The 17,661-nt window shown below is 41.8% G+C and overlaps 1 protein-coding gene across 2 annotated transcripts in view; it reads right to left on the bottom strand.

The window, feature by feature from the left end:
* Med13l (mediator complex subunit 13 like) overlaps window positions 1-17,661 on the bottom strand; it is a 243,548-nt gene that overhangs the window by 198,050 nt on the left and 27,837 nt on the right. For both annotated transcript variants that reach the window (XM_005344347.2, XM_013349494.2), the window contains exon 2: window positions 8,585-8,822. In XM_005344347.2, coding sequence (XP_005344404.1) covers window positions 8,585-8,822 — 238 coding nt within the window. The remainder of the gene's footprint in view (window positions 1-8,584; window positions 8,823-17,661) is intronic.

Raw genomic sequence — 17,661 nt, 5'->3', positions numbered from 1 at the left:
ACCAGTAGAGGGCACCAGATTTCATTACAGGTGGTTGTTAATCACCAAGAAGTTATGGTTGCTGGCAATTGACCTCTGGAAGGGCAGCCAGTGCCCTTAACCACTGAGCTATCTCTTCAGCACCTCAAGCAGTATTCTAACAATCTGAAGAATTAGTCCTTAATTTACATAACTGTATTTTCAATATACAATCAAGGGACTCTCTGAAGGGCAGGCTGAGGGTGCAGGTTTGGTGAGTAAAGTACTTCCTGCTGCATAAACATAAGCCTTGAGTTCAGATCTCCAGCACACACATAAGACGCTAAATGTGGCAAAGTGCTTTGCTTGTGACCCCAGTGGCAGGTAGATCCCCAGGGCTCACTGACCAGCCTGCTTAACTGAATAGGTGGGCTCCAGGTTCAGTGAAACACACTGTCCCAAAGGAAAAAAAAAGAAAAGAAAAGAAAGGGAAAGCAATTCAGGACACCAGAACCTTGACCTCTGGCCTCCACATGCAGCAGCACCCATGAGCATGTATGCCAACACACATATGTATACAAACACACATGGTAGACAGAGGGGAATGGATTTTAAATGTAGTCATGCTTTCTCCTTAAACAATGTCTCCTGCCTTCCTGCACAGTCCAGGACAGTCCCTAGTACTACAGGAATCACCGTGATTCAGCTAACAATGTGCTTGCTGGCTGGCCTCCTGGTGTGTGTGCCAGGCACCAAGCTAGTCCTACTCACAACGGGGGAAGACTGAGGTGCTGAAACCTCTGAGGTACTTCTACTCTACACCAATCCTGCCTCTTACCTACAAACTACCGTTATCCTCTGACCTTGGGAGGCAACATGCCTTCCCAACCCATTTCTCGGGTCTGACTCTTCCCACGGCACCTTCCATGTGATCCTGTGGGCTTTTCCACACAAGCCTCTCTATAAGGGTCAGATCACTGGCTCTCGCTTCCTCACAGCTCTGCCTCCTTCGACATGTAAGGCCTTGTAAGAAGACTGACTGCTTTCTGCATTTAACAATGCCTAGTTTTCAGCTTCTGGGAGGCAGAAATGTTTCAGATTCATTTCAATATTCTGCATAGCCCTACATAAGATCCATAAATGTGGTAAATATGAAAGATTATTAAACAGTAAAATTTTCTATCTATAAGCTCAAAGAATGCTCTTAAAGCACCTGCTCACAGATCATTACTGTAAGTATTTAAGTGTGGGTGTAGTTAAACAGAATCAGCTCCTACACCAGGGAATCCCAGCTAGAGCCACAATACCATGAGAACAGAACCAGCTCCTACACCAAGACATCCCGGCCACGGACACAATACCATGAGAACCAAATAGATTCCGTACAAAACAGATCTGTACAAATCCCTTACGCTGACATATTTAAGTCATTTAACTTTTTCTTCTAATATAATGTTTCATACTTAACAGACTAGGCAGGGGTGTGCTTGAATCTGCTGTTCTAGCTGAACTGAGGTCACAAAGTCTTTCCTGAGGTAACAGGGCAGGTACCCAACCTTCCTTTGCTATGCTCTTCATGAAACCAGCAAACACTATGTCAAACATTTCCACAAAACGGGTCATTGTTGGCAAATGCTGTTTCCTCCCTCAATAATCAGAATGGTAAGTAATTCGTTCAGGGATGCTTTTCATTATAAATATATACCAAGCTACTTTTTAAAATAAGCTAAAAATATAGTACCTGAAACTCAGTATAGAATCCCTGAATTTGCCTCCTTTGGGCTAAATATATCCCCATGTGAATAACATACTTCCTTATGAATAGCAAACAAGTTCAAGATCAACTGTGGAAAAGAGTCATCTTAGTGCAAAGACAAGCAGCACCTTTGCTGGTCTCCCGCCTCACTTCCTCAGGCAGGCACTCCAGACATGTCCCTGCCGGACACTGCTTTGTCAGGAAGTCTGCCAAACGAACACCGTTCATATTTCAATCAGCAAGGCATCTTGACTCCCCAAGTCCAGAAAATTCACAAGTAAAAGTAATTTCTTAAAAAGAAGGCACTTTACATGTAAGGGAAAAGAGGCTACAACAGCCTGTCGGCATTCTAATCTCTGCTTAAGCACTGGATGAACACAATCTGCTTGACACAAAAATACTGTCCTTATCCCATTTGTTTCTTTTTTTCCCTTCAGTCAAGCCAGTTATGCTGTGTGATTAAGTCCAGACTGCAAGGTGTTATGCTACCACAAGACCCTGGCAGCCAGCTCACACTCGGTTCCACTACCATAACAGCAGAGACCAACCACACCAGCATGTGAGCAATGCAGAAGGCCTTCAGTTCAGGCCTAGTTGGGCCTCAAGAAGATAATGCTCATTCCCTGAATTCACTGCCAAATCACAGTATGAAAGAGCCAGAGTCAAAACAAGACAGTGCTCTCACCAACACTGAGTTTAAATAGGTTATGTGGCCCAGAACTTGTGGAAAATTGCTCAAAGAAATATTACACAGATGGGAGTCTAAAAACAAATCGCTGTACATCTCCTGGCTATAATGGTATACTCTCTTTAAGCTGCATGAGTACAGCAGCTCAGACAGACAATGCTAACACAGCTGAATCTAGCATCGAGGGTCTACAGTGAGTGGCAGACTTGCAGAGTATCTGCATCTGCAGGTAAACCTATCTGTGTGTGTTCTCTATAGTCCCCACACTGCAGAGAAGTTGTAAAAACCTTAGCTGCTAATGATATTCACAGCTGAGTGGATTAACTCCTCATTTCCAACTACAAAAGCATAAAACAAAATCAAACGGAAATTGTACTTATAATATTGTTCTAACAATTACTGATAATAAGTTCAGCATGGAGATCACAACCCATGTTAGCACTCTGTACTTTAAGCACAGAGACTGCAGAACAACTCAAGGCATCCTCAGCACTACTTCCTGCTTTACCCAAACCTCTCAGTGTGACAATAAATGGGAAAGTGGAGGAAGTGGAGAGGCAGCCCTCTAATGACCACAGCAACATCTAACCCTTCAACAAGATATGTGCAGATGCTAATGCCTATCATACATTCATGTCAAGTATTCATGCACTCAAGTATTTCATTTATTTTTCATTCCTCTGTTATTAAATGGTATTTACCAGTTCCTGGGACTATCCTAGACTAACTGGGTGTTGCAGGAGCTCCAGTATTATGAGAGGAGTGACAAAACCAGAAATCTCCTCTACACTTCTTTCCCACTGGGTCAGCTACATTCACACAAAATGGACAATGACAAGAACAAGGGGATCTTCTGTGGGGACTTTGCTTACCCACAAGATTTCAGTTTATGTCAGAAGCAGATGCCCTTTCCTACATAAAGGAACAGTAAGAGCATACACAGTATTTGAGTGTTCAGCCAAAGGTGTGCTTTAAAGCCAAGGCTTGCTCTCTACACGTACCTGTGTCTATAACGCCTTTCAAATCCAATGTTCAAATATACAGCTCTTTCTTGAATCAGGCCTTTGGTTCAAGTGATACTCAGTGTCCCAATTTTTCCACATTCATATACTTAAATTGGCCTCCCTCAATAAGAGCTAGAATTTTATTGGGCAAAGAAATTCTTATATCCTTTTAATGCACAACAAAGCCAACTAAGTCTTAAAATTTGCTATGGGTAGACAAGGTTCTGAAAGAAAAAGTAGAAACCAGTGGGCAGGGGAGAGGGTACAAAAGGTAATAGTCAAACCTGCCAGGCAAAGACTGTGCCCACAGCAAAGTCTTCACCAAAATCAGAACACTCACACATGAAATACAGGGTACCTACTGCCAACTGACATCTAATCTGCGCTAGAGATTAAATGTGAAGTTCATTAAGACGAACTTTGAACTTCACAGCAGCTCCAAGTGCCTGCTGCCTTGTAAAGGTTCCCAGCACACTGATACATCAGGGAGCTCACAAGCACCTAGGCCTCCATCTAAGAGAGCCAATGCCTCTTCAGGTACCTGTACTCATTTGTGCAAGCCCACACAAAGATACAAACACACATACACAAGTTACAAATAATAGAAATAATTTTTAAAAGATTTTAACTGGGGTTCACTGTATATAAATAGGTTTTTCATGTCAGTGCAAAAAAAAAAAAAAACCTTAGAGCATGATACCAAAATTAATGCCCAAATCAAAACTTTGTTTGACTTTTCCCTACAGCAATACTCTTTATAATGCTGCCAGCCGCTTAATTTTCCTATCAGTGGGACACGAGCCTTCCCTTCTTCACATTCTATCTCACTATGATCTTAGTATAAATGTCTCATTTAAAAAAAAAAAACTAATTACACGGTTCAATAAGTTGCCTGCAGTAACACGCGGATGTTATTTACAATAGAAAGTTTAGACTTTGGCTGGTCTCTCAATTTCAAGCACATTTAGCTTAATAATTCTAGTTCGCTGAATCTTTTTCTATTCTTCATATGAAAGAATTTGAGTCACTATCTTTTCATAATTTCACAATAAGAATTTGTTCCTCATTAAAGTCTTAATAAATGTCAAGTATGTTAAGGATGTATTACTTATAAGTAAAATACTTAAGTGAGTTTGTATGTTTATATAGATAGTCATTATACAATTATTACTACTTTATAGCTTTGGCAAACCAATTTAGAATAAAATATAGAAAAATAGGATAGCAATAAAAATATGTTTTAAGCCAGGTGTGGTGACAGATATCTTTACCCCTTGCAATTGGTATCTCTGTGAGGTCAGGGCCAACCTGGTCTACCCCTCTCGCATATTCTTACTAGAGTGTGAGTCTCTCTTACACACCTTCTAAACTATAAATTCCCCTGACTGGACTCACAGACAGAAGAACTCATATAGCCAAAAAAGAAGACTACACATTCAGTAGTACCCTGCTTTGGCATATAGTAGCAGTCACAAATCTACTTAGAGGGTACAATAAATCAAACTACTGTCTTCTTCACACAACTGGGGTTTCCTATGAAATGAGAAGGAGCTAGCATGATGACTGAGCAGGTGAAAACACTAGCCATGCATGCAAGATCTGTATCCAAGCCCCAGAAGCCATCACGAAAGGAGAGAACTTCCAAAAGGAATCCTCTGGCGTCTACAACATGTCCATAGTGGTGCATGCATGCTTTGATGCACACCCATACACAAATTAAAAAATTTATGGAAAATCCAGTACATTTCCAATGAGCAGATTATCTTTGTACTGAGATGTTTTGTTATTTCCTATTAGCCCACCCAAACATTAAAGCTAGAAAATATAATTTTTCAGCTTGAAAGCAAACTTTAATATTTGGCAGTAGCAAGCACTAACTGCTACACAGAACAGAATCAAATGTTTAGAAAATGCCAAAATGTAATTCTTATCCATGAGCTCAGAGTCGTCAGCACAGCAGAAACAGCCAACAGCTACAGCTATAGATTAACTGCTGTGTGTGCTAGCTCAGGGCTTTATTAACTTTAGCCTCATAATCCAATTTACAGCAAGGGAACTAAGACAATGACCAGTTAAATAAACTGACCAAAGACTCCCAGAGTTAAGTGACTACACAGTACTGGAGCCCAGCAATCCAGGGCCACACAATGTCCCTGTGGCTACAATGTTGTAAATTCAACACAAGTCCTGGAGGAGTCCTCTCTCTTGATGCTACTTTACTAATATATACACGTGTACACCAAGGCGGGCAGCTGCAGTATTTACTGTGCTTGCCAGCAGTATGCTATGAAGTATAACAACCATAACAAGGGAAACTCCAAAACATAACCAAAAAGCAGGACAATACTTTAATATCCCTGTTAACTTACAATAGCACAACCTTGTACCTGAGAGATTCACAGCTGCTAGCAGGATTCTGCTAAAGTTTATTTTACCCAAAATAAAATTACCTTAAATACACTGGAAAAGGACATGTTCGATACTCCCAACTCTATAGCAACCAACAGGAACGCTCCCCTCTACCACAGGCTTCCTGACCATGTCACCATCACTGCCATTATGTAACTCACTTTTCTAATTAAATTTCAAATATTTCCCAATACGTGAGCCACAAAATAGTACTCTTTCCTCCACTTTTACATACAAAAGTGGACAATTTATGTGATTGGCTCTAATAACTTTCCCGACATTCAGCACACTGAATGGAAGGGACACTCAAGGATGCCACGGCTACTCAGCAAGAAAACACACTTCACAGTTCTCAAAAGGAAAGAGTGTAAAAACAAGATCCTACTCCCCTGGGGAAACACAATGGTTAGTAAGTGAAAACCAAGGCACAGCTACTTCATGCGCACACAAACAACTACTCCAACTGCTTTGTTTGTCCTTTCCAGTGCTCATTCTGCTGTCATACTATCTAATTAAAGTGCAGGGCTTTCACAGGAGTGGTGTGACACACTTTAACCCCAGCACTCAGGTGACAGAGGCAGATCTCTGAGTCTGAGGCCAGCCTGGTCTACGCAGCTACTCCCAAGGCAGCCAGAGCTACAAGAGAAACTTTGATTTAAGAAAAAGTAAAAGTAGTGTTTTTACAGTTTAAAACAAACTAAAAACTATTTAAAAATAAATCTTTGCTTCACTCTTTACCACAAACGTCGCACAGCAATGGAGTCATGCATGCTGTAAAGCAGTGAGGAGACGGTGAGCAGCCCACCTGTCAGCTCCTCCAACAGCACTCACTGCTGTCAGGAACAAACCACTTCCTAAGTGGGCAGGCTCAGCTTCCAAACTGTTACAAAATGAAATAAGAGGTCACCAAAAAGAAAAGAAAAGGGCTGGGAGATGGCTCAGCAGTTAAAGTTACTTGCCATAAGCCAAGCTACTTAAGTCTTAGAACACACATGGTGGAAGGAGGGAGGGAGGGAGGGAGGGTGAGCACCAGCGAGAACTCTCAAAAACTGTCCTCTCACCTCTACAGCTATGACACAGTGCATGCACATGCCCTCCCATGATAGATTAATAGTTTAATCAATCAACATTGGTTTAAAATAGTTTTAATTAAAAACTAAAGAAGAAAAGTTAAAAAAATACTATATTCATCCACATGTAAACAATTAAAATAATGTAACATTTTGATATTCAGACAAACATAAAATAACAAGGATCACCTAGAAACTCTCTTAGAGACTCTGAAAAACCAAAACATAGGTGGTATAAAATCTAACTTTCCTTCTACCATCTACAAAGTACACAAGGTTTTGAGATGAACGTCAACTCTGCAACTCTGCTGATGAGCCCACCAGTAAGCAATCTCACCCAGAGAGAATGCCCATGTATGGAACAAACACCAGAATATGAGGATGCATAGATCCCAGCAGTTAGCTCAATTAGTCCACTGGGCTGTACTGCCCCCTAGCTGCTGTGGCAGGATATGCCACCAAAATCAAAACAAAACACAAAGACTGCTAACAAGTTTTGAAAGAATTTGGCAGAAAATCCTTTAGGCAAATTTAGACCTTTAAATCAGACCCACAAGAATACACTGAAGTTTGTTTTATGCCTTCCTGTAATAAATAATAAGAACACAAACTAACAAAACATCTCATCAATTTTTCAACCACAAATTAACTAGAGAGTCGGTTAGGTTACAGAGCCTACAGGAGCCCAGGTCAGAAGGGCCAGCACTCTTCACTGAGATGGGGCCGAGTCAGGCGTGGTGAGCAGCCTGCAACACAGCACTGGGGAGTCCAAGGGCAGCACAAGCAATACAGAAAGGCCTGGTTCAAAAACAAAATAAATGCTGTAATTTCTCTTGACTTAGGAAATTCTGTAGGATACAAACTAGAAACTGTTGGATAGAGGACTGAAAATGTCTGCCAGAACTCAAAAACTACAGACAACATTTTCTGCCACTGTAAACATATGGTAAATATAAAAAGTAGTTTAGACTAACAAATCTTGCATTAATTCAAAGTTTCCAGGTGTCATAGGCAAACTCAAGTCAAAAATTAGTAAGTTAAAAATTAGTATTTCTGGAATCAGTGAAGAGTGACTTGAAGGAAACCATCTGCGGCACTTTATAGAGGGTTATCTTTCTCCAAAACACTATTTGAGGTCAATCAGAAATTTGTCCAATCAAGGCCGCATTAAGTGTCTGTATTTTCAATTTTCCAATGAAGAGTTCAGCTAGCAAAAAGTCCAAGGGAGGAAAAGTTCTGTTCATATAGCTGTCTTACTAGGTAAATTACTCACAATTCACCATTAAAATAGCCCATAGCCTTGTCTCCAAACACAGCACGCTGTGTACACAACACTTTCCTTTAACAGCGACGATTTCAGAGGTGGAAGGACAAGGTGATGAACACCTGTATCTCAGCACGCACGAGGCTGAACCAGAAGGAGTACTCTAAATTTAAGGTTACATGGTGACTCCCTGTCTTTAACTAATAATAAAATAATTTTAAGATGATCTTACAAGATTCTAATTTTCAGCATGACTGGTAAGAACAGAAACTTTTGGGGAAGGGAAATCAGATTGAAAAGTGAGGGCCCTTGGCTAACGTACAGCTTACTGAATACTTAGGATCTTTGTTTTAAGCAACTCTTAACCTTTCCAAAATTTATCATTGTTCAAAAACATATGAGCAAATAATTTTTAAGGAAAAACAAAATCCTTACCCTGCAGTTCATGATGTATTACTCCCACTAGGTTGGGTTCATCTCCCCACCAGAAAATCCATAGCTCTTTGCAATCTGGCTTGACATCACGACGCCATACACACAGCAGGTTGGCTTGCAGACAGCGGATGAAACTTAACAGGATTGGATCATCTTGGGCTGGGGCTGAAATTATGGGTCCACAGTCCCCGTGTCCTCCAAAATTGTACCTACGCCATTTGATTCCTGTGAGTTCAGCCTGGAAAACGACAAGAAATTTGCAATAAATTTATTTCTTTTTTACTTATAAACCATTAAGAACAAGTTCCCACAGAAAAGGAAAGCTGATAAAATAAGCATTTATACTCAACTTCACACCATGGGCACTTATATTCAACTTCACACCATAATTTCTTCCAATGAAGAGTACACATCAGCCTTTCTGGGTTTGGGAACAAGGGTGTGGAAATAATTTCTATCAAGACTTTTACATAGCTAATCATCTTAAATATCAAAATAAAACAAGCTCGTAATCATGCGCTGTTGAAACAATCTTCATCTGCCTAACCATTTACTATAAAGTACCCATATTTTTAAAAACCACTTTCAGCTATTACTCCCTATTCAATTCATGAACTATACTTATTTTAAAACCAAATAAGGGGCTAGAGAGATTACTCAGCAGTTAAGAGAACTGGCTGTTCTTGGAAAGGGCCTAGGTTGGATTCCCAGCCCCCACATGATGGCCTACAACTCCAATCCCAGGAAAGCCAGTGCCCTCTTCTTTATGTGCACAGGCACACACCCGGTGAACATACATACATAAAGGCAAGACTCTCATACACATTTTTAAAAATTTAAATTTTTTAATGTAAGTAAATAAAACAAGTAAGATTTAAAAATAAGTGGCCAGGCATGGTGGTGCTTGCCTTTAATCCCAGCACTCAAGAGGCAGAGACACACGGACCTCTTTGAGTTTGAGGTCAGCCTGGTCAATGTTCCAGGACAAAAAAAAAAAAAAAGTTAAAGTTGACCATTCCTAAAACAAAAATCTGGTGTTGAAAATCTTTCTAAATTCACACTTGGAGGTGTTCAAGACTTCATGTCTTTACATTAAGGACGGCAAGCCACTGAAGTATATGCTAACAGCACCAAATCTGAAGGTCTACAATCTGAAACATCTGGTCCCAAGGACTGGGAATAAGGGTCTCTCTGCCTGTTCTGCCTGGAAGAAGACATTTTTTTCCTGCCAAGAAATTTCCTGCTCCCCCACCTGGGCAGCTAGTTCAGGAGGTGAGAGTTTTGGGGCAGCACAGTTCATAGAGAGGCTCCTCAGAGAAGCAGCTGCTAACAAAACCAATGCACTCACCAGCAGCTAAGGCAGGTCACTTGACATGCAGCAGGGAGCCTTGCCTCCTTAGCAGGCTTTTGTTTTTTAAACACATTTAAAACTTGGGGACTTTAAACGTTAGCCAGCAGAGGCTGTGCTGCTCCGCACTCCAAACAGCCCTGCTTTCAGATCCTGCCAGGTAGGTCTGATGAACAGGACAAAAGGGATCCACCATGGCCCTGTACCACACAGTTGTGCGCCCCCAGCCTTACCATAGTTCATTTCCTCCCCCACAAAGTCAATCATTTTGATGGACAATTCTTTTTCAAAACAGAAGCACCCAGGGCAGAAAAGTAGCATCCCTACACTGCAACTGGGACTAACTCAGGTGCTTATGCAGCTGACTGGCACATTCCAGGGCTCGGGAAATAAGCACATTTCTTTACCCCAAAACAGTTTTAACTTCAAAAGAAAAATTACAAAGGCCATAACCAAGCCACTACTGTCTGAAGCTCAGAATCCTACCTGTTAATCTATGGCTGACATATGGACAGCTAATTTTTTAAGAGTTTTTTTTTTCTAACACTGTATATGTATGTGTGCATGTGCGTGTGTGTTTGAGACAGAGTCTCACTATATAGCCCTGACTGGCCTTGAACTCACTATGTAGACCGGGCTAGCCTCCAACACACAAAGACCCACCTGCCTCCTAAGAACTGGGAATACAGATATGGGACACCATAACTGAAATATGTTTCCTTAAGCAACATGATATCACCATTATTTACACAGCATCTAAACTGCATCAGATGGAATCTGAGAATAAGCTAAGCTATTAGGAGAAAGCCCATCTTAGGTATATGCAAATACTACATTTATATAAGGGCCTGTGTATCCAAGGCTAGGCAGGCAAGCAACCCTTGACACAACGAGGACACTGCGAGCTCTAAGAGCTCTATCACCACAGCTGCTCCATCTTCTCACTGCTGGGCCTATGCCTTGTCTACTTTTCTATACAAGTCCCTTTGTTTCTTCTAGTAAAAGTAATGTCTCTGTGCTTTAATCAGAAAGCCTAAAATTAATTTCTAAATAAATCTCAAGGGAGATAAAATAAAAACAGAATAGTTAAAATTGGAAAAGATACATAGAACACTCATCACTAAAGCTAAGAATACTGTTCTATACTCAAGAACCCTGGGCAGGGGAGGGGGGAAAAGAAGGAACACAAACAGCAATAATACAAATCACTATGAAGACAGTGGCCATGTTTCAAGTGTTAGAAAATGAAGACACATTAGAGGCTCACGTACTGGCTGAGTCTGTCCCCAGGACACCCACGCCCAGGGATTCACTCACTGGAGCACTTTCATCTACAGTATCCGCGCAGCTCCACAGGCAAATATTGGCTGATTCCGAAAGGTTTTCTAACCCTGGCGCTTGCACTAACCTCCTGTGCCTCTGCTCTTGGTGTCAAAGAGAAGCCACTGTCCCCTGCTGTGTGGTGTTAGTGCCACAGAGCACTGCCACAAACTCTGTAACTAGTTCAGTCAAAGGCACTTGGAAACTTCCAATTATTTTAAAACATTTAGTTCCTTTGCTTTAAAGCTAAAATTAAGTATTATACCAGGCTTTGTTGAAAAGCATTAACAACGAAGGACCAATCACACCTAATAGATAAAGACTTAGATAAATATCTAATAGACTTAGATAAAGCCAACACTCAGAGGCTTGCTTTAAATCTTGAAATAGTGTTTGTTAAGAGCAAAGTTGAAGTTACCCAAATACTTTGGCCAAGGGCAAATAAAAATCCTATCATAGACTCTTGCCTGCTCCCCAGGAGCCTAGGTGACCAGATCTGTTCACTAGTCCTTTCAGGGCTCTGCCTCCTCTCAGCCCTGAAGCAATGAAACAAAATGGTCTTGGAAGAAACCTCAGAAATGAAACAAAACAAACCTTTTTCCTAGGGAGGGGTGACAGGAGCACTATCACAAACAGGAAGATTAAAAATGTCACATATACTTAAAACTCAAAATTGAACATGGTAGAATACACCTGCAATTCCCACACTGGAGGGACTGAAGCAGGAAGACCACAAATTTGGGGCTGGCCTGGTATATCCAGCAAGCCTACCAGAAACAGTCTGAGGGGTGGGGGGAGAAGGAGAGAGAGAGAGAGAGAAAGAGAGAGAGAGAGAGAGAGAGAGAGAGAGAGAGAGAGAGACTCCATTTTAAGTTCTGGTTTCCCTACTTTTGTATGTATGATTGTTTTGCGTACATGTGTGTAGGTGTACTACAAGCCTTGTAGTAAGAGCGGTGGGCTGCGTCGTGCCACTGGGCTAGCTTTACCCGAAATAATTACACGAAAACTGTATTCTTTTAAACACTGCCTGGCCCATTAGTTCCAGCCTCTTATTGGCTAGCTCTTACATATTGATCTAACCCATTTCTAATAATCTGTGTAGCCCACGAGGTGGCTTACCAGGGAAGATCTTAACCTGCGGCTGTGTCGGGTGGGAGAATCATGGCGACTCCCTGACTCAGCTTCTTTCTCCCAGCATTCTGTTCTGTTTACTCCGCCTACCTAATTTTCTGTCCTATCAGAGGCCAAGCAGTTTCTTTATTACTTAACCAATGAAACAACAGATAGAAAGATGACCCTCCTCCATCAAAGCCTGGTGCCTACAGAGACCAGAGAGGACACTGGTTTCCCTAGAATTGAAGTTACAAATAGTTCTGAACCACCATGTGGTACTGGGAACTGAACCTGGATCCTATGGATCAGTAAAGTGCTCCTAAATGCTAAAACAGCTCTCCAGCTCCTTCTCCTTTCTTGATCTTTCATTTAATATTTATGTACTATGTATGAATGCTCAGCAAAGTAGAAGAGCAACCTATGGGAGTCAGCTCTCTCCCTAAACCCGCATGGGTTCTAGGGATTGAACTAGGTTCTCATGCTCCATAGTAATCCCATTTACCTACTGAGCTATCTCGCTGGCCCTGTTTTCCACACTTCTGACAAATACATAATCTAGGTCTCAGAATTTTCTAGCTAGTGATTTCAAACTCTGTGATTGGCACTGCATCTAGTGGCAGAGTTGTAGCTCTGGAGAGGCAGGAAGCCTGTAAGGCCAAGACCTGCTGGGCAGAGGACTGGAAACAGTTAAGAGGAAGAATACTCACTTAGTATATGTGCTCATAGGTTCAATCCCCCACCCTCCCAAAAGAATTTTTTTAAGTAAACCTTTAAAGTATTTTTATATTCAAATTATCCTAAATATACATTGATGTCAAAAATAATAAACAAATGCATAATGGTATATTAGTTCTAAAAATACAAAATCCAAAGGATAGAAATTTAATATTCAAGAAGCAAAAGTAGTATTCACATTTGAACCACAAGTATCACAGCGTACTAAATAACACTGCTCATATGAGTTCTTCTCACATGGCTCTGGCCTTCCAACCACACAGCTAAAGAAGTTAAGACTCATAACAGCTAAATAACCATAAACCCAGCAAATCAAAGGTCCCAAACATAGTTGTATTTAAACTACAACTGAATTTGAAACATAAATTCTTTCCATTCTGCCTTGCTCCTTCGTAGGTCTAATGTTAAAAATTAGCCCTGAGGATTACAGCATCATACAAAGAAACCGTCATGGGCTCAATTTAGCAATGACTAGAGCTCATGGCCATGCTCTCTAATTTAAGAAAGAATCCCTGGGACATTAAAAACAACTTGTAAGAGTGGGTACCCATCCCAAGAATCAAGAGACTCACTGCCACAGGCATCCCATGTCACTGCAGACAGTCTGCCCAATCCTTCATGGGGAATATTTTTTAAAAAGATCTAAAAGCAGGAGGGGTGGAGGAAAGTTTGCTCAACAGTGGCTGGCATCTGCTAGACAGGCAGGCAGGATCTCTGAAAGACAAACTGAACTGGTAGGAACTGATGGCATGAAGAGAAGCCACTGCAGTCAATTTACAACAATGCTAAATAGTAGATAAAAATAGAATTAAGACAACTGCTCTTCCTAACACCTTATACGGAACTTAAAGAGATTTTATACTGATTCTTAGTCTTATTCCTTAGATATAGTGTGTAGAAATAACTCTTACTTTTCACACAAGGTGTTTCACGGCCAACATCATAAATTTGCAACATGGCCCCAGAGTTCAAACTAGATTCAGTAGTCTTAAAACAGAATAAAACTTACAGGTGTGCTGGTAAGAATGAAAGAGATTTAGCACCCCAGAGCAGACACTGCAAGAGATAAGAAATGCAGGTTGTGGGCCTGCTTGCTCCACAATGCACTCCATGATGTTAGGAAGCCTCCTCCACCACAGGGAACCTCGAATTCAGGAGCTATAAAGTGCTACAGCTGACCTACATACTATAAATGAGCTCCAGTCTCCTGCCTCAAACTAATTAAATCTCACTGGCAAAGGCGACTTGACAAACCCTCACACATCTCAGACCATCGCTGACAATACTCAAGATTCAGGAAATGTACCACACTGAGGTGGAGATGAAGCTCAGTGGTCCAGCACTTGCCTAACCACCATGTGCAAGGCCATGGTGGGGAGAGCCGACATTAATCTCTTACTGCCAACATAAATGCCCTAGAAAATCTCAAGTGTGCCTTTGCCCTCTTCCTCCTGTGACAGAATTACTACTCTAGCAGATTAGTAAACATATTAAATCACCTCTCAGATCAAACCCAGGAAAGGAAAAATAAACGGCACAATAAAGGAAAGTTTTTGTTAAAGCACAACTAATCAACTCCAGATAAGAATGGCAGAGCAGCACACACACCTGTTTCTCTTCTCTTTAAACCACACTAAGCATCAGTGAAGAGGTTTGTTCCTTAGAGCTGGTTTCTCCCTTTACGTATAAAATCACAATAGTGTGTGGAACAAGAAAGAACATCTACATTTCAAAAGCTCTGAAGCCAGTGCTCAGGAAGGACATAGAAGGTGAAATGTAAACCACTGGCAAGAGTGCTTCTGGCCTAAGGAGCTGGAGACAGCAGCACCTCTGAGAGGGGTGAGAAGCAGCAAGAGATGCAATAAGGAGCAGGTGAAGCCTGCTGACCAGGCCTGAGAGACCCAGACATTCTCCCACTGCACACAGCTAGTTGCTGGCCCTTCTGCACACCAGCAAAGAACAGAAAGAAAACACTCCAAAGACAATGGCTATGGAGGAGGCAGCGGCAATGCTATGGAGGGGGTGAGGGCCAAGCCATGGAGGAGGCAAGGGCAATAGAGAAGGCAAAAGCAATGGAGGAGGCAGAGGCAATGGATGAGGCACGGGCAGTGGACGAGGCAGGGGCAGTGGACGAGGCAGGGGCAGTGGACGAGGCAGGGGCAGTGGGCGAGGCAGGGGCAGTGGGCGAGGCAGGGGCAGTGGGTGAGGCAGGGGCAGTGGATGAGGCAGGGGCAGTGGACGAGGCAACGGCTATGCTATGGAGGACACAGAAATCGGAATGAAAGTAGAGCACTAGCTAAACAAGGATGAGATGACAGCCAACATCCACCTTCCCAGTCGTCCTTGAAGTACCTAGACAGCCTACTGGAATCTTACCTGGTACAGAGAAAGATCCTAAAATACTAACCCATGTTCTCTAAACAAAGAGCCACCCCAATGTGTGCAGCCACAATAATACACAGCACTCACGTACTGAGAACTAATTGGCAGTTTGTGACCAGCCCCTCCTTCTACAATCAAGGGCTACCTAGGAGCTCAGGAAAACCAGGTACATAGATGAAACTAATAGAAAAGTTAGAGGAAAACACTAATGGTGAGAAGTAAACTAGAACAACCATCACTGATTCTCTCAGAAACCAAATGGGAGCTGGAGAGATGGCTCAATGGTTAAGAGCACTGGCTGCACTTCCAGAGGACCAGTACACAGTTCCCAGCACACACATGGTGGCTCATGATCATACCTAACTCCAGTTTCAGGGGATCCAATGCCCTCTAATGAATTCTGCAGGCACCAGGCAAGCACAGATTGCACATATACACAATGCACATACACATAAAACAAATTAAATCTAAGAAAAAAATTATAAACACTGTGACTATTTAAAAATGAAAACAGAATGCTAAAAGAAGAGATTAAAAGAAAACTCAGTAAAACACATGGAAGATTAAATTCAGGAACTCGCACAAAAAAAAAAAATAGACAAAATAAAAACTGGGCAGGTAGGGAAGGATGGAAACTAAATTAGAAGATGAACCCAGAAAGTTCAAACCGAAACACAAGGCTCTGAGAGGTGAGGCTACAGCTCAACGGAGAACACTTGCCCAGTGACCATGAAACCTTGGGGTCCACTGTGGAATAAAATTCTCAGAAAAACAAAACAATAAGGAATTAACTAAGAATAATACATGAAAACTTTTCTCCAAAAACTGATGACATACTAGATGAGATGACCTCTCTGGATACTTAAAAGAATCAACTAAAAGAGACTCATAAAAAGGCCTCCCCTCAGCTGTGGTATGCAGAGAGGATCCCCCAGCTTTCATGACTCTCAGTGTCTCAAGATAACTGTGAAGAACTACAGGCAGAGCAGGTGCCTGCACCAAACTACCAAACGCAGAGCGGGAAAGACCACACTCAATTCCTCCCAGAAGAAGCCTCTCTTTTGTCCAGTACTACTACAAGGTGTGTGCCACAACAGAGGGAGATGGTGGGAGATGGGGGGGGGGGGCAAAAGAAGGCCTACAAGTGCTCTACTTTGGTCATGGTATCTCTTCACAGCAACAGAAACCCTAAGACACTTCCTATTGCACTAGGTAATGTTTTGATTTTAAAACTTAGTGTTTCAGTCTCAGAGTTTCTTTTCGTTTTTAATTTCTTAACTTCTAATTATGTGTATGTGTCTGTGTGGGTATGAGCAAGTGAGTGCAGGTGCCATCAGTGGCCAGGTAAGTTAGAGGTTGCTGTGGGAACTCTTTTAGCCAATAGCCTTTAAGATACTGGCTCGCTCTGGGCACAGTCACATGCACTATTTATACAGATGTAGAAACGTGCACAGCCCCTTGGCTGCTGTATTTGGTTCTGACCACCCAGACCCAAAATAATCACATAAAAACTATATTATTTAAAGCCCTGCTTGGCCTATTAGCTCAGGCTTTTTATTAACTAACTCTTACTTCTTAAATTAACCCATTCCTATTATTTTATATTTTACCACAAGGTTCATGGTTTACCAGTAAGGTTCCGGGGCAGGCATCTGTCTCCTTCTGTAGCTACATGGCATCTCCTCAACTCCACCTTCTCTCTGTTAAGCCACTAGATGAAAGCAGCTTCTTTATTAAGCAATGGCACTGCATACAAAGGGGAATCCACACCAAGAGGCTTCACTGTGAGCTCCCCTGCCGTGGGTGCTGGAATGGACTATAGGCCCTAGAGAAGCACTCACTGCTCACAACTGCACCATCTGTCCAGTCCTGCTAATGTCAGTTTCACAAAGAATTGCCCAATCAAATTTTGGCTTGGGATTAAGGACAGAATTAACAACAATTTCTGAAATGGTCCTAAATATACTTCTGTCATTTTATACCTCATATTTATGCAAAGTGGCATTCTCAGCATTGACAACTATAAAATAAAAATTTATCAACTCTACCTCTTATACTATCAAATGATTCAGCCAAGATTTAATGCTTTGTATTTAAAAAAAAAAAAAAAGCCGGGCGGTGGTGGCGCACGCCTGTAATCCCAGCACTCGGGAGGCAGAGGCAGGCGGATCTCTGTGAG

The sequence above is a fragment of the Microtus ochrogaster genome, chromosome 2 (genome assembly GCF_000317375.1).
Source record: "Microtus ochrogaster isolate Prairie Vole_2 chromosome 2, MicOch1.0, whole genome shotgun sequence".
Classification (NCBI taxonomy): domain Eukaryota; kingdom Metazoa; phylum Chordata; class Mammalia; order Rodentia; family Cricetidae; genus Microtus; species Microtus ochrogaster.
This window is presented reverse-complemented; position numbering and strand designations above follow the sequence as displayed.